Source organism: Molossus molossus, unplaced genomic scaffold (assembly GCF_014108415.1).
Source record: "Molossus molossus isolate mMolMol1 unplaced genomic scaffold, mMolMol1.p scaffold_m16_p_22, whole genome shotgun sequence".
Lineage (NCBI taxonomy): Eukaryota > Metazoa > Chordata > Mammalia > Chiroptera > Molossidae > Molossus > Molossus molossus.
In genome coordinates, this window is record NW_023425358.1 from 15,997,105 (window position 1) to 16,019,710 (window position 22,606).

The following is a 22,606-nucleotide window of genomic DNA, read 5'->3' on the forward strand; positions in this document are numbered from 1 at the left end:
TCCTGGAGCCTTGTAGTAGAAGGGTGTTTAATGACCTATCCTTGATGGGGGCTGGAAATCTCACACGTGGGGAGGTCAGTCAGGATGCTAGCACTCACAGATAAGAGATTCAGTGATGGGGATAAGACAGCCCCAGCCTGGGGGAGATCAGAGGTGCAGTTTCAGATCCCAGGGTCTCCTGTGGAAAGGAGTGCTTGCAGCAGATCTGCAGCCCTCAACCCCACAATGGTTCCTGAGTGACCCGGCCTTTGCAAGAATTTTGGAGATGTGTTTAACCCATAAGAAAGCCCCTTCGTATCAGTGTGACTTAACAGTGTCCTATGCCCATTTCTACTGTCAGGGGGTCACATCCCTCCCTCCCTTTCTTCCCCTCAGACTATCTCACACTGTTCTGGTCCGGAGAGCCTCCACTCCACCAGTGGAGCAGCCTCAGCCAGGAGCAGACCATGCCGGTGCCCCTGCTCTGGCGCTGGGATTGCTGTTGGTAGAATCTGCCCATAGCTTTGAGCCTTTGGTCCTAATTCTATTTGAAGGACCTTGAGGACATGATCCTGAGCCTCATTTACTGTGTCTTGTGTCTTAGTAAAAGTATCTAGTTGGTTGTTTTTTTTTTAATTTATTTTTATCCTCGCCTGAGAATATGTTTATTGATTTTAGAGAGAGCGAGAATCAAACCCACAACCTTTTTGGTATATGAGACTATACTCCAACCACCTGAGCAACCGGCCAGGGCATATCTGGTTGCTTTTTGTGTGTGTGTGTGTGTGTGTGTGTTCCAATAAAACTTTATTTATTAAAACAGGTAGCAGGCTGGATTTGGTCCATGGGCTGTAGTTTTTTGTATTTTTTTTTATCCTCACCCGAGGACATTTTCCCATTTTTTTATTCAGGTAAAGTGGGAGGGAGAGAGAGGAACAGAGAGAGAGAGAGAAACATCGATGTGAAAGGAACACATCGAGTGGCTGCCACCCGCACGACCGACCAGGGCCAGGGACAAACTGCAACCGAGGTACGTGCCCTTAGCGGGAACCGAACCCGGGTCTCTCAGGACCGCAGGTCGACGCTCTAACCGCTGAGCCAAACCGGCCAGGGCCATGGGCTGTAGTTTGATGATCCTACTCTTAGCCACTTTCTAGCCACATGACTTTGAATAGGTTAAGTTCTTTAAACCTCAGTTTTCTCTGTGAGAAATGAGGATGATAGTTCTGAACTCAAAGGGTTATGCTGAGAATCAAAAGAGATGATATTTGTGCCCGGCTGGTGAGGCCCAGCGGCCCGGTGTCGATCCATGCACCAAGAGGACGTTGGCTCGATTCCCCATCAGGGCACACGCCCATGCTGTGGGCCGATCCTCAGTGAGGGGCACGCAGGAGGCGGCCAACCAAAGCTCTCCCCCACCGATGCCTCCATCTCTCTCTCCCTCTCCCTCCTCTCTCTCCATGGTGAGGGTGGCAAGCGAAGGAGACCCAGCCAAACGGGCAATCCATTAAAATATCTGGTTGCGACTTCTGGTCAAGATGGCATAGGTAAACGCGGTATCGCGACCTCCCACAACCACATCAAAGTTACAATTAAATTACAGAACAACCATCATTCAAAACCACCTGAAATCAAGCTGAATGGAAGTCCTACAACTATGAAATTGAAGCAGCAGCCACATCCAGACTGGTAGGAGGCGGACGGGCTGGTCCCACACCCATGTGTGGCAGATAATAATCAGGAGGACACCTTGGCTGGGAAGGTCCTTCCTGAGGACTGAGGGTCCCCGTCCCACACCAGGTGCCCCGCTCAGGGTTCCAGTGCCAGGAAGAGAATCCCCATAACTTCTGGCTGGAAAAACCAGCAGGAACTGAGGCTCAGGGAAGCTAAAGCGCTGGAGCCCCGGGCAGCTACTTAAAGGGCCCGCGCACGGACTTATCAGACTCTCTCCCTCTAAGCTCGGAGGGGAGGCAGCTCGAGGGGCACCAGAGACATACAGGGAAGAACTGAGCTGTTTGGCACTGAAGTGAGGGCTGGAGAGGGAGCTTTCTCCCGGACAAACGTGCTGTCAGAGGCCTTTGTTCCTTCCGCGAGCCCTTCCCTGTGGCGGTAGACAGTCGCCATACCTGGGACTCCAGCAACCTGGCTCACACTGGTAGCCCTGCCCTGGTGACTCCCTGAGGCCCCGCCCCACCCAACTTTCAGGCCCATCCAAGCTGTTGCCACTTGCTTAACCGTAGGATTGGCCTGTCTTGGACCTTGTTTCAGGTTTTTCCTAAATTCTTTCAAACAAGCAGCATCTGGTCTCAGCTAGCCCCATACCGCTCGTTAAGTAATACACAGAAACAAACACAGGGAGGCAGCCAAAATGAGGAGACTAAGAAACAGGTCCCAAATGAAAGAACAGAACAAAACCCCAAGAAAAGAACTAAGCAAGCCCTGGCCGGTTTGGCTCAGCAGTTGGAGCGTCGGCCTGTGGTCCAGAGAGACCCGGGTTCGGTTCCCGCAAAGGGCATGTACCTCGGTTGCAGTTTGTCCCTGGTCCTGGTTGGGTTGTGAGGGTGGCGACCACTTGATGTGTCCCTTTCACGTCGATGTTTCTCTCTCTCTTTCTCTCTCTCTCTCCCCCACTCTATCTGAACAAAATATCAAGGAAAAAAAAAGAACTAAGCGAAATGGAGATAAGCAACCTAACAGATGCTGAGTTCAAAATACTGCTTATAAGGATGCTCAGTGAACTTAATGAGAACCTCAGTGAACTTAGTGAGGGCCTCAAGAGCATCAAAAAGGACCAGTCAGAAATAATGGATACACAGTCAGAAATGAAGGAGGCATTAACTGAAATAAAGAATAATTTACACAGATTCAGTAATAGAGTACGTAAAATCCAAGAAGCAAACCATCGATTTGGAATATAAGGAAGCAAAAAAACGCCCAATCAGAACAGCAAAAAGAAAAAAGAATCCAAAAAAATGAGGATAGTGTAAGGAGCCTCTGGGACAACTTCAAGCATGCCAACATTCGCATCTTGGGAGTGCCAGAAGGAGAAGAGAGAGAACAAGAAATTGAAAACCTGTTTGAAACAATAATGGCAGAAAACTTCCCTAACTTGGTGAAGGAAACAGACATACAAGTCCAGGAAGCACAGAGAGTCCCAAATAAGATGAACCCCAGGAGGCCCACACCAAGACACATCATCATCAAAATGCAGAAGGTTCAAGACAAAGAGAGAATCTTAGAAGCAACAAGAGAAAGGCAGCTAGTTACCTACAAGGGAGTTCCCATAAGGCTGTCAGCTGATTTCTCAAAAGAAACTTTGCAGGCCAGAAGGGAGTGGCAAGAAATATTCAGAGTGATGAAAAGCAAGAACCTACAACCAAGATTACTCTATCCTGCAAAGCTGTCATTTAGAATTGATGGCCATATAAAGAGTTTCCCAGACAAGAAAAAGTTAAAGGAGTTCATCATCACCAAACCGTTTTTATATGACATGATGAAGGGTCTTTTTGATGAAAGAGATAAAATATATGAACAAACAAAATGGCAATGAATACATATCTATCAACAATGGAATCTACAAACAAAATGAACAGGCAGAACAGAAACATTCTCATAGATACAGAGAACATTTTGTTGGTTGCCAGTTGGGAGGGGGGTTGGGGAAATGGGTGAAAAGGCGAAGGGATTAAGAAGTACAAATTCATTGCTAGACTGACAAACCTCAAAGGGAAAGGGGTTGGGGGGAGGGAAGAAATAATACAAAGAACTTATATGCATAACCAATGGACACAGACAATAGTGTGGGAAAAGGAGGGAGTGGGGAGGAGGCGGTTCATGGGGGAAAATCGTGGAACATCTGTAATACATTCTACATTCAACAATAAAGATTTAAAAGAAAAAAAAAATCTGGTTGCTTTTTAAACCTGTTTCCTCTTGTTTTACCTTTTATAGAAGTGGCGAAAACTCCACAAATTCTTTTAAGATATAGCCCTCCTAAAAGATGGTCCAAGACCCTAATAAGATATCAGATACTGACCTGGCGAACTCCCAGTTCTGTTCCTCTCATACGTGGCCACCTCATTTCCTGAGCTTCCTTTAGCACTCCCCTTTCCTTGCTATCCACTCCCCTGTCCTTCAAGGAGCAGCCTCAGTAGGTGGTTGACATGCAGGAGACAGTGACACTTTTATTCCCGGCACATTATCTTTCCTACCAGAAATTGGTGGGGGCAGTCAGAAATTGGTAGTGTTGACAGCCTCTTAAGTGTCCCTTTGCTCCAACAGAGCCTCATTCTCCCTCTTTCTGTACCTGCCTCCTTAGATGTGTTTATCATCCCAGCATTTTCTTTCCCCTGGGCCTTTCCCCTTCATGGTTTCTTCTGTTGATGTCCCTGGCTGAAAAAAGTGATCGGGTGAAGTTTGGAGATAGATGAAGGATAATAAGGATTTAGAAAGTATGTTTATAGTTTTACATTTGTCTGAGACCACTTTTGTTTTATTTTTCTTTCCCTGGAGGTGTTCTTATGACAGAGATTCACTGTCTGTCCCTGGGCTCACAGGTGCTGTGGCTGGGTCCTAGATATCGACATGTCAGTCTGCTTTCAAGTGGATAGTCACTTTCAGTGACTTAGAAGAAGAGAGCCATGTGAGTGGGGCAGAGAGTTAAGGCTTTGCCCTTTCAGGGCTGCCTTGATGGGAGGATGAGCATTTTGAGGAGTGAAAGGATGTACAGTTTCTGTGAAATAAGATTTTAACTCAAACATCCCTTTGTTGACTACAGGACAAACTCCACAGTAGTGAGTTCCCCAGAACACCCGGGAGTAAGTGTCCTTGGTTGCAAAGAGTACATTTGGTGGAAGGCAGGCCCTACTGAGCAGTTTCAGAAACATTGCAGCTGGGACAAAGAGGGCCCTCAGCAGTCGCCTTCACCTGCCACCCTCAAGTGGCCCTGCATCCTCTTCCTTGTCTGTGCAGTAAATTCAGATTAACACAGATCTCAGAAAGCACAACCAGGGAGGAACATCCAGATTTGCATGTAAGTGTGACGTCAGCAGTGAAAAAGCAACAGGCTGGGTATTAAAAGCGAAAGTACTTCAATACAAATAGTGCAAAGACAAAAGCGGCTCGCCCATGACTACTTTGATATGCCTTGTGACCTTAGGACAGCCTCTCGTTTCCACTGGACCTACTGTACCCTCTGAAAAGTAGGGTACCTGAGTTGGCACTTGGCCCTCTTGGTTAAGTGTTTACAACAAGGTGGAAGGAGCAGCAGTTTGAAGTCTTGTTTTTCTCTTTCTCGGTGCCTTTTGTTGGCGTCCTGTAGCTGAGCACTGACAGCTTTTCTCTGAGAGCCAGATTCCAGAGAAGGCCCAGCTGGGCAGAGTGTTGCTGTAGGTGTGAGTGGGCTTCAACCCAGCAGCCTTTCAGGAAGAGCCCTTAGCTTGGTGGCACCGGAGTGTTAGGGGGGAGGGAAGGGGTGGCGCACTGCTTCACTTCATCTGGGATTAAACTGCTTCCTGTTTTTATTTTTAGGACGAATACCTTTCTCTTGTGGCCAGGCTCATTATCCATTTTCGAGACATTCGTAAGTAAAATTTTACATTTCTGGTTGTGATCGCTGTGAGATGCTGGCCCTGTTGTGTGGTGGAGACTTACTTGGCCATAGTGCCTGAGTCTGTGCAAAAATGCCTGCTTTCTGGAAAGTTCTTCATTGCTTTGCATTTGATTCCATATTTCCCATCCCCCCCAGAGCCTCAGCCTCAAAAATGCTGATTTTGGCATAATGGAAATGTTAGCGTCAAAGTGGTTTAAACTGGACTGTTGTTCTTGCTTATCCATTTAATCTTTTTAAAAGGACTGTTGACCTGGTCGGGTGGCTCAGTCAGTTGGAACATCATCCAGTGCACCAAAAGGTTGTGGGTTTGATTTCTGGTCAGGACCCATAGGTTTCAGGTTCGATCCCTGGTCAGAACTTGTACAGTAGGCAGCTGATCAGTGCCTCTCCCTCTCCCTCCCTCCTTCCCTTCCTTCCTCCTTCCCCCTTCCTCCCCCTCTCTCTAAAATCAATAAACATCCTTGGGTGAGGCTTTTTAAAAAAAGAATTCTTTAAAAACAGAAAGGACTGTTGCTTTTATCTCTAAGTAGTTCTTAAACAAGCAGTTTTCCTGAAACAGAAACTTCTTTTCCTAATAGTTGGTTTTATTGACCCACGGAGGCCTGACCTAAATGTGTGTTCCTGTCAGGCTGGAAGCTTCTGAGGCCAACTTCCTAAATCATGCCTCTAGCTCCCTGCCGTAGTGAGGGACACCCAGTTCCTGCCACATTCCTCCTCCTTTGATTCCCAGGGTCCTGCTGTGGCCCTGTTAGCCAGGCCCAGCAGCAGCCATGACTCCAGAAATGAATGTCATTGCATCCCAGGGTCAAGGTCCTGGTGGTCTTCTGTGTAGACACTGAATGTTCCTGGATGGCTGCAATCTCTAAAAGAAACTGGGGCTGGTGGGGCACTCTGTGGTTTCAGCCAACAGCACCTCCTGCCTGCCTGCAGTTGTGTTACCATGGGAGATAGGCTCCTGACATAACCTGTCCTTGGAGTGTGCACTTTGCAAGTCCAGTCACTACTCCTGTGGTTGTAGAGGCAGCTACAGAGTCAATGTTAGTAATCCTGGGCTAAGGGAGAACCCCAGAGCCCTTTAATGGCCAGTAGATTTTGTTCTTTCCACACTAACTTTTTACCAGGACAGCCACAACAAGGTGAACTTCACTTGATTTTATTTTCTTGCTGTGTTTGGAAGGGTCCTGTGGAGTATAAAACAAGAGGAGGTGGAAGTAGGAGCCTGTAGAATGAGCAGCCTGGATGAACCACTCTGGTTTGTCCTAGCAAGGGATTCTGCTTGTCAGGGCTGGGCTGGCCTGTTCAGGAGGTGGCCCTGGCATGTTGGCGCACACAGACCTATGGGCTAGAGTGTCTGCAGCCATCTCACCAGCTCCTCAGGAGAGGGTAGAACTGATGTAGCAGTTCCCCACCTGATACTGGGGCCAGTTAGATCTGACTCCCAGCCAGCCTTGGCCAGCCTCAGTTTCTTGTAGAAAATGGAGATGCTGCCTCACCAACATAGGCTGAAAATGGAAGTGTGGACTTCTCAGCACCATTCTGGGCCCATCATGGATCCCCATAGCTTTCTTGTTTGTTACTCAGGACACTAGCTGAGACTGTGGACCTGGGAAAAAAGGAGAACTAGAGTAGGCCCAGAGTGAGTGAGCCTCTGCCTGGGGGCAGTTTTCTGAGGCCCTAGATTGACCACACACCCGCTTGAGTGTCAGTGCTGCCAAGAATAGGACACACACACACACACACACACACACACACACACACCTCTCGAAGCTCTGAGGTATGTTTTATCTGGTTTCTAGGCAGGGTCAGCTCAGGTTTAGCAAATAACCTCTGGGCAAATGCCTGTAAAACTGACTTACTGTAGAAATATGTGGTTATATAAAACTTTGTTTATTTTGTGTGTGTGTTGTTTTGTTTTGTTTTAATATAGATAACAAGAAATCTCAAGCTTCTGTCAGTGGTAAGAATTTTTCCTTTTTGAATTCAAATTTTTACCAACCTTGGATCTGGAGTGGCAGGTGTGAGACTGTGGATGCCACATGTACCTGGGATTAAGCTGTTACTAGAAGACAGAATTCACAGAGAGACCTCTGGCTGGCCATGAGAATTGTGGAGCTGCACCCCGTACTCCCCATCCTTCCTTTTCTTGTGCCCATAAGATGTTGTTGCTCCATCACATTTCACTTGAATATGTTTTTTTCCCCAGCAAAAAGATTATAAAAACTCACATAGTGCCCTGGCCGGTTTGGCTTAACAGTTAGAGTGTCAGCCCGTGGACCAGAGTCAAGGTTTTGATTCTGGTCAAGGGCACTTACTTTGGTTGTGGTTCTGTCCCGGCCCTGGTCGGGATCGTATAGGAGGCAACCAATTGATGTGTCTCTTTCACATTGATATTTCTCTCCCCCGACACACACACTCTGTCTGAAGATAAATGGAAAAGTATCCTCGGGTGAAGATTAAAAAAAAAAAAAAAAACTCACATAGTTATTGAGACATTATCTAAAATTTTTCTCTGGGAGAGAACAATTATTATATAGTCAGCATAACAGCTTGTAGTGGTTCTTAGAGAATAACTGTGACTTTTTTTTTTTTTTGCATTTATCTTCAGATAGAGAGGGAGGAAGAGAGAGAGAAACATCAATGTGAGAGAGACACATTGAGTGATTGCCACCCACACGGCCCCTGGGGCCAGAACTGCAACCGAGGCACACGCCCTTAGCGGGACCGAACCTGGGATTCGCTGGTCCGGGGGCCAACGCTCCAACCGCTGAGCCAAACCGGCCAGGGTAACTGTGACTTATCTTTTTTTTATCCTCACCTGAAGACATTTTTTTTCCATTTTTTGTTCGGATAGAGTGGGAGGGAGAAAGAGAGAGAAAAACATCGATGTGAAAGGGACACATCGAGTGGCTGCCACCCACACGACCTAACCAGGGCTGGGGACAAACTGCAACCGAGGCATGTGCCCTCAGTGGGAACCGAACCCGGGTCTCTCTGGACCGCAGGCCAACGCTCCAACCACTGAGCCAAACCGGCCAGGGCAACTGTGATTTATCTTTAAGTTACAGAGTTTCTTTGTAAGTTAAAAATTATCATTATTGCCCTGGCCAGTTTGGCTCAGCAGTTAGAGTGTCAGCCTGAGGTCCAGAGAGACCCGGGTTCGGTTCCTGCTAAGGGCATGTGCCTCAGTTGCACTTTGTCCCCGACCCTAGTTGGGTCGTGCGGGTGGCATCCACTCGATGTATCTCACCTTGATGTTTCTATCTCTCTCTTCCTCTCTCTCCCTCCTGCTCTATCTGAACAAAAAATTAAAATATATCCTCGGGTGAGGATAGAAAAAACAAAACTAAACTAAAAATTATCATTATTTTTTTATTTTAAGGCTTTATCACATAAGGGAGATCCTGTCTGACAGTTTAGCCTTGCTTTCACTGACTGAGCTGCCAGCGAAGGAGGTTAGGTCCACTGTGGCCAGTTAGACTCCAGCCTGTCCGGAAGGGAGCTAGCCTCCATGCTGTTTATCTTACCTTAGGCAGCAGAACTATAAATGCCAGACTCCCATGCTTGCCTCAGCTGAGCTAGCTGCACCTGCCTATGTGGCCCTATCTTCCCTCAGGGTCTCTGCATGTATAGTGATTCTCAGCCAGCTGGGGCAGGTAGGATCAGAGTACATGGCCAGGAGAACATCTGGGCTCTTGGCATTGAAGCATAGAGTCGTTGGGCACCCAGTTCTGTGGCATGGTGCCTAGGCCAGGCCATACCTATCTGCAGCTAGCCATTTGCAGTGAGCCTACACTCACAAGAGCGTGTGACGAGAGCATCAAGTTAACTTGTCCTGGTGCAGCATTGCTCACTGAGCTGAGTCTGCAGACCGGGTAGACTTGGCGAGTGTCATAGAGCTCCTTGGCACTATATGGACCTCTCCCTCACGCCTTAGCATGTTCTGGTGTGGTGGTCCTGGGCGTAGGAGTAGTGTCCTGAGAACTGCTCCTCAGTGGGGGTTCTACACAGATTAGCAGAGGTGGGCTTCTGGTGTACAAGGAGATGTGTGATCTCCCTGGAGAACGTCTACCTTCCCTTTGGCTTTTCTGTATCCCCCCAACACCCCCATGTTCTTGTTTACTTGAAAAGGGCCTTGTGTGTTCCTCCAGCAGGAAGGGACTGTACAGCCAGGAGGGGTGGGGGCCACCACCTGTCCTGGAGGGCAAATTTGTCTCTCAACATTAGGACCCTGATATAGGCCAGACTAGGAGTATGGGACCTATGCCCTGCCCAATAGGGTTCATGGTCCAGAAGCAGTAACAAATACACACAGGGGCATCCTGCCCCTGGGTTGTGATGGGGAGTTGGGCTGGCATTTTGGAGGCTTCTAGGATTCTGGCCTCTGACCAGTTGGGGCTTTGAGGGAGTTGAGCCTGGAGGTGGCAGGAAGTGTGTGCTCCATGAGGGCCTCATAACCTTCAGAGCCTCACCCAGTTCAGTGGTCGCTTTTCTGAGACGCTGTGCCTTTGTGTTCCCACAGACCCTATGAATGCACTACAGAGCCTGACTGGCGGACCTGCTGCAGGAGCAGCCGGAATTGGCATGCCTTCTCGGGGCCCAGGACAGTCCCTAGGTGGGATGGGAGGCCTTGGTGCCATGGGGCAGCCAATGCCCCTCTCTGGGCAGCCACCCCCCGGCACCTCAGGGATGGCCCCCCATGGCATGGCTGTTGTGTCCACGGCAACTCCACAGAGTGAGTACCACGCTTCTTAGAGAACCTACCACTTTCTTTAGATGCATTGTGCATTTTATTCTTTTGCTTAAGATGGTATCCTGAAAAGCCTGGAGAAGGTCCAAGGAGCTCTGTCTATTTATCTTTGTTGGTATGGAGAGAAAAGGCTCCAAGCCTTCTGTGGGCTACCAGAAGAGTTAAGTGACACTAAGACCCCTTTCCCACCCCTGGGTGGGAGTGGAGGAATTGGAGGAGGTTGGAGTGGCCTGAGGCTCCATCCAAAGGGTTATATTTTGTAGCCATAGCCATACTAGAAACAGTTATGTTTCAGAGTTCTTGGCCACAAAGAGAGCTGTTAGTACCTCACAACCCCTGGACTGTCCCAATCTCAGGGGCCATTCCTTCTAGTTCTACCCTTTCCCTCTTTGCACTTCTCTGCAGGACATGGCCCCTGTCCTCTGCACTCAGCTGCCCTTTCCAGGAGCTGGACTACAGCACAGGTCTCCCTCTTCTTTCCAGGATATGTCTTGATGGACCTTTCACTCTCATAAACATTTATTTAGTACTTGGAATGCACTACAAAGTGCTTCAGTACTTTTTTTCCTTTATAGAACATTTTATTTTTGAAATACTTTGAGTCACTAGAAGTTGCAGAATAGCACAGTACACTTCACCCAGTTTCCCCAATGATAATATCTTAGTACATCATCAAAACTGAGAAATGGCCCTGGCCAGTTTTGCTCGGTGGTTAGAGTGTCGGCCTGAAGACCAGAGAGTCCCAGGTTCGGTTCCCACTAAGGGAATGTACCTCGGTTGCAGTTTGTCCCTGGCCCCAGTTGGGGTCGTGTGGGTGGCAGCCACTTGATGTGTCTCTCTCACATCGATGTTTCTCTCTCTCTTTCTTCCTCCCTCTCTCCCTTCCATTCTATCTGAAGATAAATGCAAAAATGTCCTTGGGTGAGGATTTTAAAAAAACAAACAAACAAAATAGAAATGAACATGTTAACAATACTATCAACTCAGGTAGACCATTCAGACATCACCAGTTTTTTGTTGTTGTTTTTTTTATCCTCACCCGAGGACATTTTTTCGTTTTTTGTTCAGCTAGAGTGGGAGGGAGAGAGAGAGAGAGAAACATCGACGTGAAAGGGATACATCAAATGGTTGCCACCCGCGCAACCCAACCAGGGCCGGGGACAAACTGCAACTGAGGTACGTGCCCTTAGCGGGAACCGAACCCGGGTCTCTCTGGACCGCAGGCCGACGCTCTAACCACCAAGCCAAACAGGCCAGGGCGACATTACCAGTTTTTATATGCATTCTTGTGTGCACTTACATGTGTGTAGTTCTGTGAGATTTTATCATATGTAGAATTGAGTAACCATCACCACAGTCAGCATGCAGAACTGTTCTATCACCACCAGTAGGCTGGGTATACCTCTTAATAATCACTCTTGCCCTCTAACCCTAAGCCCTGACAGTCACTGATCTGTTCTCCATCTCTATAATTGTGTCACTTTGCCTGTGTTTTATCAGTGGCATCATTCAATGTCTGCCTTTTTGAGATTAGCTTCTTTTACTCAGCATAATGCCCTTGAGATCCTCCAAGTTGTATTAATAACTTATTCTTGTTCATTGCTGAGTAGTATTCTATGAACTGAGTGTACCCAGTTTACTTATCCATTCACCCTTGAAGGACATTTGGGTTGTCTACAGTTTGGGGCTATTATAGATGAAGCTGCTGTGAACACTTGTGTATTGGTTGTGGTGTTTTGATGTATTTTTGTCATGTATTCTTCATAGTAACCCTATGAAAAGGGCAGTGTCACTGCCTCTGCTTTGCCCAGAAGTTATTGTGGCCTAGAGCTAGGGTCAAACCCAGGCTGCCTGACCCGAGCACCCTGTTCTTTGTTGGGTTTACTGTATTAGCATTGCTTTGCTCTTCTCAGATGCCATATGTGTTCTCATTCCCACCCACTCCTGCACTAGAACCTTCCATCCTCAGCCATCCTCTTCCTCCTCAGGACTTCATGCTCTTCTCCTTACTAATGTCTTGCCATCAGACTCTTAGCTCTTCACTCAATTCTTCATCTTGAGCTCCTTTGTCCCCTTTTGTCTTATCAGCACACCTGCTACACACAAGATAGCTTACAGAAGAATGTGCAGGAGAGGTTCCAGCCCTGGGCTTCTTTTTACATTATACTGTAGTGTAATGGGTTGAATTTCTCTGATCACAAACTTGTATTTTATAATAAAAAATAGTTTTAAAATGTGTGAGTTTAGAATGCTCCCATGATTTGTCTTGTAGTCTCACACCTAAGACTTTGTCAGAAGATCAGTGACAAAAGATTTGATATCCTGCTTGCACCGTCCTCAATCTAACCTTGACCCACATCCTGTTTTCAGCTTCTGAAGGGCCTGGTCTCCTGTGTGGCCCTAGAGGAAGGTTTAAGTGGGTTCTCTACTTTCATGTCCTGCTGCTGCCTCTGTCAGAGACCTTCCCTCCCTGCCTTTGACCTCTTATCTGCCTGGTGTGCCTTAAGTAGGTGTCATGGCCAAATGGGCATTTGCTATTTCTTTCTTACTTTTTTTTTCCAAGTGCCACTGTGATTAAGGCCATTTCATGCCTTAATTCAGTGCCCCTAGTGGGCAGGGCCTTAGTTGGAGGTTTTGCCAGGGCTATCAAAGGGCTAGTCCAGGGCCCGCTGTGATAATATCTAAGTGACCCAGGTTAGTCATAAGAAACACAAATGCTGACTAAGGGTAAGGCTATTGGCTGGGATACAGGGTTGGAATGAGACTTACTTAATCACTCTACATTTTTGTTCCTCAATGAATTTTATGTCATGTACATGTAAAATTAACTTTAAGCATAAGTCCTAGCCTGGCTGGTGTGGCTCAGTGGATTGAGCATCGTCCCATGGACTGAGAGGTCCCAGTTCAATTCCCGGTCAGGGCACATACCTGGATTGCAGGCTCGATCCCTGGTGGGGGTCATACAGGAGGTAGCTGATTGATGTTTCTCTCTCACATCGATGTTTCTCTCTCTCTCTCTCTCTTCCTCTCTCTCCCTCCCACTCTTTCTGAACAAAAAAATGGAAAAATGTCCTCGAGTGAGGATAAAAAAAAAAGTAAGTCCTGCCCTGGCCGGTTTGGCTCAGCGGTTGGAGCGTCGGCCTGCGGTCCAGAGAGACCCGGGTTCGGTTCCCGCTAAGGGCACGTACCTCGGTTGCAGTTTGTCCCCGGCCCTGGTTGGTCGTGAGGGTGGCAGCCACTCGATGTGTCCCTTCACATGGATGTTTCTCTCTCTCTCTTCCTCTCTCTCCCTCCCGCTCTATCTGAACAAAAAATGGAAAAATGTCCTCGGGTGAGGATAAAAAAAAAAAAAAAGTAAGTCCTATTTCTGGCTGTTTGACAGGCTAGGTGCTAAGGAACCCTCCTTCTGGATAACTAGGCTGCATTTTTTTTTTTTTTATTCTCACCTGAGGACATTTTTGCATTTATCTTTAGACAGAATGGGAGAGAGAGAGGAAGAGAGAAAAACATCAATGTGAGAGACACATTGACGTTGCCACCCACACGACCCCAACCAGGGCCGGGACCAACTGCAACCAAGGTACATGCCCTTAGCAGGAACTGAACCTGGCACTCTCTGGTCCGTAGGCCGATGCTCTAACTGCTGAGCCAAACTGGCCAGGGCTAGGCTGCATTTTGAATTGTTGGGCTGGCAGAAGGTAGAGGATACTCTTTGCCTTGCTGTGCCTTGGCCCACTGCAAGATGAGCGAAAGCAAGGCTGGAATCCCTCTATCCAGCAGGATTTGTGCTGGGGCCCTTGACATCGGTAGCTCCACCAGAAGCAAGGGCAGATTGGAGGAGAATGCTTCCAAGATTAGGACTGTGAGAATTGCTGTTAAGGTCAAGCATTGAACACACAAAGATCAGCAGGCATGAAAAGAGCAAAGGCACCATGAGGAAGAACAGAAACAATAAACAAATTGGAAATTCCTAGGGACCACACACATAGCAATTATTAGATATGGGCTTTGTGTGCTAAAGAAATAAAGGGTGGAATTCCAACTGAACAAACACTGTGATACTATCAGGAGTGACCAAGCAGATTTGAAAAGGAACCAAATAGAACTTTTAGAAAGTGAGAAATAAAATTAATGAAAGAAAAAAGTATGGATGAATAAACAGTATATTAGATATAGCTAAAGAAAGAATTTATTAACTAGAGCTAGATTTGAAGAAATAATGTAGAATGTAGCCCAGAGAAGTGGACATGGAAAATATGAGGGTAAGAAATGTAAATGATAAAATCAGAAAGTTTGACTAATACCTAACAAAAGGACCAAGTGGAGAGAATGGAAGCACAACACTATGTGGGACAATGGCTTAGAAAAAGCTCAGTACACCCACACAGGTTGAGTAATACATCCATGCCTTAACCTGGTATGAAACAGCAGAATACCAAAGGTCAGAAGAATATCTTAGAGACAGCCAGTTTCTGTAAGGTGCAAGCAGCAGACTCAGAGATGGAGTCAAGTAGGAGGTGGTTAGAGTGTTGAGAATAGAACTGCCAACCACAGTTGTATGCCAGTAAAACTCATCTAAGGAATAGGGGGGAAAAAGACATTTTTAGACAAATAAAGCCTAAGAGACCTTCATAAAAAGTTTTTTTTAAGGACATACTCTTATTTTCTCACCGTTTCCTCTTACCTCTCAGACTATCCTTCTTAAGATGCCAGGTGTATGATGAGAGAAGAAATGTTTTTCATATAAAATAGTTAATGTGTGTAAATCTAAACTAGTGATTCTCAGTGATTTTGCACCCCAGGGGACATTTGGCAATGTCTGGAGACTGTTTTGATGTCACAACTGTGGAGGTGCTATTGGCATCCAGTGGGTAGAGGCCAGAGATGCTGCTGAACATCTTGAATGCACAGGACAACCCCCCCACACACACACACTCATCGCATAGGATTGTCTGGTCCAAAATTCAGTAGGGATAAGGTTGAGAATTCTTGTAATAAACAAAAATTACCTCTGTAAAATAATGCTTAGAGCTAACCTCCATGTGGATGTGCTACATCCCAAGCACTATGTTGAGTGTTTTACCTATAATAGATTATTTGTTAGTCCAGTGTAGGAAACTGAGGCATAGAGAAGTGACAGTTTGGGGATTTGAGTCAGCTTAGTCTGGGTCAGAGGCGGTACCCCTAGCCATTCTATCCTACCTCTTATTATAAGTCTGTTGTATGTAAGTGGGTATAAGTTGATAAACAGGGACCAAACTATAAGTCAGAGAGGGGAATATATCAAGGAAATTAGGTCTATTATGTGCACATAAAACCTACTTTAAAAATTAGAGAGTGTTCACCCTGCCTGGTGTGGCTCAGTTGCTTGGGCATTGAACTGTGCACCAAAAGGTTGCTGGTTTGATCCTGAGTCAGGGCACATACCCGGATTGCGGGCTCAATCCCCAGTAGGGAGTCTAGGAGGCAGCCAATCCATGTCTCGCTCTCACATAAATGTTTTTCTCTCTTTCTCTCCCTCTCCCTTCCTCTCCTAAAAAAAAAAGAGAGTACTCAGGTTTTTATATTTGGGAAAGAGATTAAAATATGCCTAAATTTTAGCCCAGCCAGTGTGGTTCAGTGGTTGAGTGTTGACCCATGCAGCAAGAGGTGGTTGGCTCAATTCCCAGTTAGGGCACATGCCCAGGTTGTGGGCCAAATCCCCAGTGGGGGCCATGTTGGAGGCGGCCAGTCGATGTTCTCTCTCATCAATGTTTCTGTCTCTCCTTTCCTCTCTCTAAAATTAATAAAGAATAAAAGAAGCAGCAGCAACCAGTTGCCAGGCTGGTGTGGCTCCAAGGATTGAGTGTCATCCCATGGACTGAGAGGTCCCAGTTCGATTCCCAGTCAGTGCACATGCCCCAGTTGCAAGCTCGATCCCCAGTAGGGGGCGTGCAGGAGGCAGCAGATAGATGTTTCTCTCTTACATCATTGTTTCTATCTTCCTTCCTCTCTCTCTAAAAAAATCAATAAGAACATATTTAAAAAAAGAAGAAGCAACCAATGATTGCATAAATAAATAGAACAACTAATCTCTCTCTCTCTCTCCCTCCCTCCCTCTCTTCCTCTCTCTTCCTACTTCATCTTTCTCTCTAAAATCAGTTAAAAATTCAGCCCTGGCCGGTTTGGCTCAGCAGTTACAGCGTCGGCCTGTGGTTCAGAGAGACCCAGATTCGGTTCCCGCTAAGGGCACGTACCTCGGTTGCCGTTTGTCCCCGGCCCTGGTTGGGTCTGCAGATGGCAGCCACTCGATGTGTGCCTTTCACGTCGATGTTTCTCTCTCTCTCTCTCTCTTCCTCTCTCTCCCTACCGCTCTATCTGAACAAAAAGTGGAGAAATGTCCTTGGGTGAGGATAAAAAAATAATAATAATAAAATAAAATAAAATCAGTTAAAATTTTTCAAAAAGAGGGAGCTACTGCTACACATTACAACCTGGATGATATTCAGAGAATTATGCTGAATGAAAAAAGTTAATCATACTGTATGGCCCCATTTATGTAACATTTTTGAAATGACAACATTTCGAAATAGAGGACACCTTAGTGGTTGCCAAGAGTGGAGGGATGGGGTTGCTGAAGGGCAGTGGTTCTCAACCTGTGGGTCGTGACCCCTTTGGGGGTTGAACGACCCTTTCATAGGGGTTGCCTAAGACCATCGGAAAACATATATTTCCGATGGCGATTCATAACAGTAGCAAAATTACAGTTATGAAGTAGCAACGAAAATAATTTTATGGTTTGGGGTCATCACAACATGAGGAACTGTATTAAAGGGTCACAGCATTAGGAAGGTTGAGAACCACTGCTGAAGGGGTTGGCACCACTAGGGATCCCTGTGGTGTTGGAATTGTTCAGTATCTTGACTGTGATGATGGCTGAATCTACCCAGGTGAGAAAATTGTAAAGAACTTAATATTCACACTGCATAAATGAGCATACATTCTGGGTGTGTTGTTATGTCATAATTTTACAAAATGGTACCATAGGTTGAAACTGGTCAAAGTATACAAAGGATTTCTCTGTATTCTTTTTTTTTTATTTATAACAGCTTTAATGAAATATGGTTAGTGTACCATATAGTTCACCCATTTAAAGTGAAACCTTTGGTAGTTTTTAGTATATTCACAGAGTTGTGCAACCATAACCACAATCAATTTAGAACCTTTTCATCATTCCAAAAGAAAATCTCCATGGAAACTTCTCCACAGAAAATCTTATAAAGGTTCATATCAGCATTATTCATAATAGCCCTAAAGTGGAAACAACCCAAATGTCCATAGCTGGTGGATGGATAAACCAATAATGGGAAATCCATATATTGGAATCCTATTTGGCAATGAAAATAAATACCAATATGTGCTACAGCATGGGTGAACCTTGTAAATATTATGCTAAGTGAAAGGAGCCCATCACAAAAGACCACATATTTTGAGATTCCATTAATTTGAATCCATAAAGACAGAAAGTTGCCTTGGCTGGTGTGGCACAGTGGTTAGAGCTTTGGCCCACACACTGAGGGTCATGGGTTTGGTTCCTGGTCAAGGGCATGTACCTGTGTTGCAGGTTCCATCCCTGGCCCCAGTCAGGTTACATGCAAAAGACAACCGATTGAGGTGTGTCTCACATTGATGTTTCCTTCTCCTCACCCTGCTCCCCTTCACTCTTTCTAAAAATCAATGGAAAAAAATACCCTCGGGTGAGGATTAACAACAACAACAAAAAAGACAGAAAGTAGATTAGTGGTCACCAGAAGCTGGGCCTCTTGGCCATCTAAGACTTAACCCTTTTCTTTTTTCTTTGTTATTATAGAGCAATTTGTGATAATAAGTTCTATAATCAACACAAATACTGCTCCCATCACATCTGTTTAGTCTCAGGATTGGGTGGCACAGCAGACAGTCTTACCACCCTCCCTGTCTGAACAGCACTGGGCAATGGGCTCTGCTTGCCTTGTACAACTGGGCCTGATTCCTGGGTCTTGTCTCCAGCCCAGCTGCAGCTCCAGCAGGTGGCGTTGCAGCAGCAGCAGCAGCAGCAGCAGCAGTTCCAGCAGCAGCAGGCGGCATTACAGCAGCAGCAGCAGCAGCAACAGCAACAGTTCCAGGCTCAGCAGAATGCCATGCAACAGCAGTTCCAGGCAGTGGTTCAGCAGCAGCAGCAGCAGCTCCAGCAGCAGCAGCAGCAACAGCAGCACCTGATTAAATTGCATCATCAAAACCAGCAACAGGTACCAAGTGCTCTTGTTCCCATACTCGGCCTCCCTCCTATGGCGTTTGAGCCCTGGACACGCACCAGCCATTGTGCTGGGTGCAGGGGCTCAGAGCCAGCAGCAGATCCTCCTGATGCCTGGTGCCTCTGCTTCCTTCTTCTTAGGCTTCCCACAGAACCTGAGACATGGAGGAGAAATAGGCCTTGACTTACTAGGAGGGTGCTGTGCTAAGAGGAAGGCTTCTCTGCCAGGCCTAAATGTCTAGCTGCAGGCCTACTGTGTGCTGGAGCCTGATTCTGTGGAGGCTCTGAGTGCAAGAGATTCGTGTAAGAGTTAACTGAATCAAGAAGTGAAAAGAACATGCCACGATGTAGGAATGCTTGAGCCATCCTGTGGGCTTGTTTGGTATCTGGATGCAGCACTAATCGACCTCTATCTAGTGTCCCATATGGTCATGGCAATGTCACCTTAAGAAGCCCTGTTTCGCCCTGGCCGGTTTGGCTCAGCGGTTAGAGCATCAGCCTGCGGTCCCGAGAGACCCGGGTTCGGTTCCCGCTAAGGGCATGTACCTCGGTTGCAGTTTGTCCCCGGCCCTGGTTGGTCGTGCGGGTGGCAGCCACTCGATGTGTCCTTTTCACGTCGATGTTTCTCTCTCTCTCTCTTCCTTTCTCTCCCTCCCACTCTACTTGAACAAAAAAATGGAAAAATGTCCTCGGGTGAGGATAAAAAAAAATAAAAAAAGAAGCCCTGTTTCTAAGAAAACAGTTTTTTTTGCCCATGGTTTACAGTCAGCATCCAGACATGTTAAGCACCTATTATTAGGTCTGCTCTTGGTTGAGGAAAGGAATCCCTAAGGAGACCTCTCCACTTTTCCACTTCCTCCAGGCCTTGGCTGGCTGACTTCTCTTACTAGTGGCCACCCTCCTGGATTTTGGAGGCCCCTCTTCCAGAGCCAACAGTGAATCTTCAGTCCCACTTTTCATCCTCATCCTGAAAAGCAGACATTGGCTGTCTTCGTGAGGCTTGTACTATTGACCACTGTAGGCACCAAGCAACATCACTGGAGAGACTTTAAAGATTTAAGTCACCGAGCATTTATCCCAGCTTCCATGGGGCTACAACCATGTTACTCCTTACTAAACTCTCCCAATATTTCCCTGGAATCTTTCATTCTCTCAGATCTAGGGGTGGACCAGTGTCTGATGGCCAGAGCACTGGTGCACTCTTGGTGTGTTCTCAGTGTCCTGTGGGAAGTGCTCCCTCCACCCCATGTGAGGGCAGCCTGGGCAGGCTTCCTGGGGGCAAAGCTGGCACAGGCCCCAGGTGCTAGTGGGGTGACGGAGTGCTACTTGTTCTGCCCCCAGATACAGCAGCAACAGCAGCTACAGAGGATGGCACAGTTGCAGCTACAGCAGCAGCAACAGCAACAGGCTTTGCAGGCCCAGCCGCCAATACAGCAGCCACCAATGCAGCAGCCACAGCCTCCCCCTAACCAGGCCCTACCCCAGCAGCTGCAGCAGATGCATCACCCACAGCACCATCAGCCCCAGCCTCAGCCCCAGCAGCCACCAGTTGCTCAGAACCAACCATCACAGCTCCCGCCACAGTCACAGACCCAGCCTTTGGTGTCACAGGCTCCAGCCCTCCCTGGACAGATGCTGTACACCCAACCACAGCTGAAACTTGTAAGTACTCGTGACTTGTGGTGGACATAGCTCTTCTCTGGTATTGCATGTAACTGGTGGCCGTTAGCAGTTTCTGGGGCTACGTGGCTGTAGATGGCATGTCCTCTCTTCAAGCACTGGGCCTCAGGTGGCCATTCCCCACACTGGCCTCCACATCTGGCTCAGCGAAGGAGCGTGCATTCCAAGAGATGCTGCATCCTGCACAGGGGGCTCCTGCTGCAGGGGTAGTAGTTCGTCTTCCAAGAAGCATGGTTGACTTTGGTGGTGGCCGTGGACATTTTAGGGTTGTGAATGGCAGCACATGCATTCTCACTATGGGGAGGACATGTCACCTCCATTGAGCATCCATGCTCAGAATTCCTGATCAAAGATCCCTGTCACTACCATATTTCTGAGGGGAGTATTAATATGAAATGTTACTTTCAGTCTCATTATGCATCTCTGTACAAATCAAATCCAGTCAGTGGCATTTACACAGAGGACAGAAAGTGTCACCAAGTTAGGAGTAGCTACATTAAGAGGCCATTTTAATTTTGGGGTGTTTTTTGTTTTGTTTTTTCTCACTTCCTTGGTTTCCATGGCCTTTTCTATTTGCAATTCATTGAATGGAGTAGGGACAGGCCATGCCTGAACTGAGTTGCAGGTGAATAGGAGGCCCACAGGGCAGGCTGGAAGGCTGGGGATAGTCGGGAGGAGCAGGTATGAGTTCACATGTCACCTGGGAGCCATCCTGTTTCTGGCTGGCCAGCCACCCTGGTTTTCTTTGAGATGTCAGGGCTCCGAGTGGACTCTTGTAAGACTGTCAGTGTGCTTGGGCCAGAGGTTGAGCAGGCTGGGCTGTGTATTTAGAGCCATTGCTTTGCTTGCAGTGGTAGCTAGTGGTGACATTCAGTGGGAAGGCTGGACTTCTCACCAGAGTTAGAGGAAGTGAGACTCCACTGTGCCAGCTCAGAGCCAGTGAGTTAAAGTGACATAACCGGCAAAGACATAATGATCCCATCCTCCCTCTCACAAAAAGCTTCGAGATTCAAAGCTCCCCCAGAAGTAGTGGGTGCTCTGCTCTCTGTGGCTCCAAATCGAATTCTCCCTTCCTCCCTCAGGTCCGAGCTCCGATGGTGGTGCAGCAGCCCCAGGTGCAGACCCAGGTGCAGCAGCAGCCAGCGCCGACAGCTCAGGCCCCCCAGATAGTGGGTTCTGGAGTCCAGGTGAGGGCCATCAGAGCCAAGGGCTTCTGTAGTTGCTAGCAGGTGCATGTCCACTTGTGAGTGGAGCTGGATTTCTGGTGCTCTGTGCTAAGGGTCCTGATTGGATCAGGGGCCAAGTTGGTAAAGCATGGGTCTCCTCTTCCCCTGGCAATTTGCGAGCTGACGGCTTTCCTGGAGCTGGTCCCTGGGGTCATGGGGTAGCCAGCTCTGCTTAATCCTATCTGGGCACCCCAGATGCATAGTGCATGTGTCATTTCCACCTCTCTTCTGATGTCCTTTATCTTACCTCTTTCCTTCTTCTAAGATCACTGATTAGAGAGGGCAGTGTTGCCGTTTTATGCTTGCCTCAGCTCTGAATATGGGGCTGGCAGGGGCTGGACAGTAGCTCTCTAGAAAGTAGGAAGAGCGTGAGAATGGCGGCGTTTGACTCCAGCTGATAGTGCAGGCTTGTGCTGTGATCTTCTGTCTGGCTCACTTCTGGAGCTCACTGCCTGTGCTGGGCAGTGTGGCCAAGGACCACCACATCCATCCTCTGTGTATTGGATGTCGATGGGATGGAGGAGGCCTTGCCCCTCCTTTCCTAGTAGATGCCAAATCCTCGTTGGTACCTGGGGGTTGGAGCTTGGCCCTGTGACTTCTCCATAGACACCCTCCCTCGCCCTCGTGCTCATGCTGAGATGGAGAGACATCCAGTTTGGGGCCTCAGTTTTTCCTAGTTCCACCCAGTGGTAGGAGCGTTGATAGTCCTGGCTCAGAAGAGAGTGTTGGCTTTAGATGGAGGAGACGTGCTAGTTGATGTGCTGCAACTACAGCCACCCGCTGTGACACTGTACTCCTGTCCCACTTGTTATCCACAAGTGCGCCAGTCTCCCTGTCTGGTGCACGGGGCCACATGTCGAGCACTTCTGGGATTTGGTGTGTTCCTCTAGTATCAGATGACATTTCATTGTAGGAAGACTAAGAAACAGTCCTTCCTGGTCCCAGCTATAATACTGGAGTCGTGGGAAGCTGCCTGAGGAGAAGCTAGCCAACAGAGGAGCCTGAGATGTTTGGATGCAGCTGAGCCAACCTAGCAGCCTTCGGGGTCACTGTACCAAAGGACTTGGGCCCAGAGTTCCCTATGTCACCAG

The 22,606-nt window shown here is 47.5% G+C and overlaps 1 protein-coding gene across 8 annotated transcripts in view; it reads left to right on the plus strand.

Annotated features, from left to right (window-relative positions):
- Positions 1–22,606, plus strand: part of MED15 (mediator complex subunit 15) — an 80,421-nt gene that overhangs the window by 39,719 nt on the left and 18,096 nt on the right. For 4 of the 8 annotated variants that reach the window (XM_036277040.1, XM_036277041.1, XM_036277042.1 and 1 more), the window contains exons 3-8: positions 5,509–5,560; positions 7,518–7,547; positions 10,110–10,322; positions 18,366–18,604; positions 19,951–20,271; positions 21,372–21,476. In XM_036277040.1, coding sequence (XP_036132933.1) covers positions 5,509–5,560; positions 7,518–7,547; positions 10,110–10,322; positions 18,366–18,604; positions 19,951–20,271; positions 21,372–21,476 — 960 coding nt within the window. Of the gene's footprint in view, positions 1–4,535; positions 4,622–4,806; positions 5,012–5,043; positions 5,371–5,508; positions 5,561–7,517; positions 7,548–10,109; positions 10,323–18,365; positions 18,605–19,950; positions 20,272–21,371; positions 21,477–22,606 lie in introns of those variants that run through there. The other 4 variants (XM_036277046.1, XM_036277047.1, XM_036277045.1 and 1 more) reach the window with 4 other exon arrangements.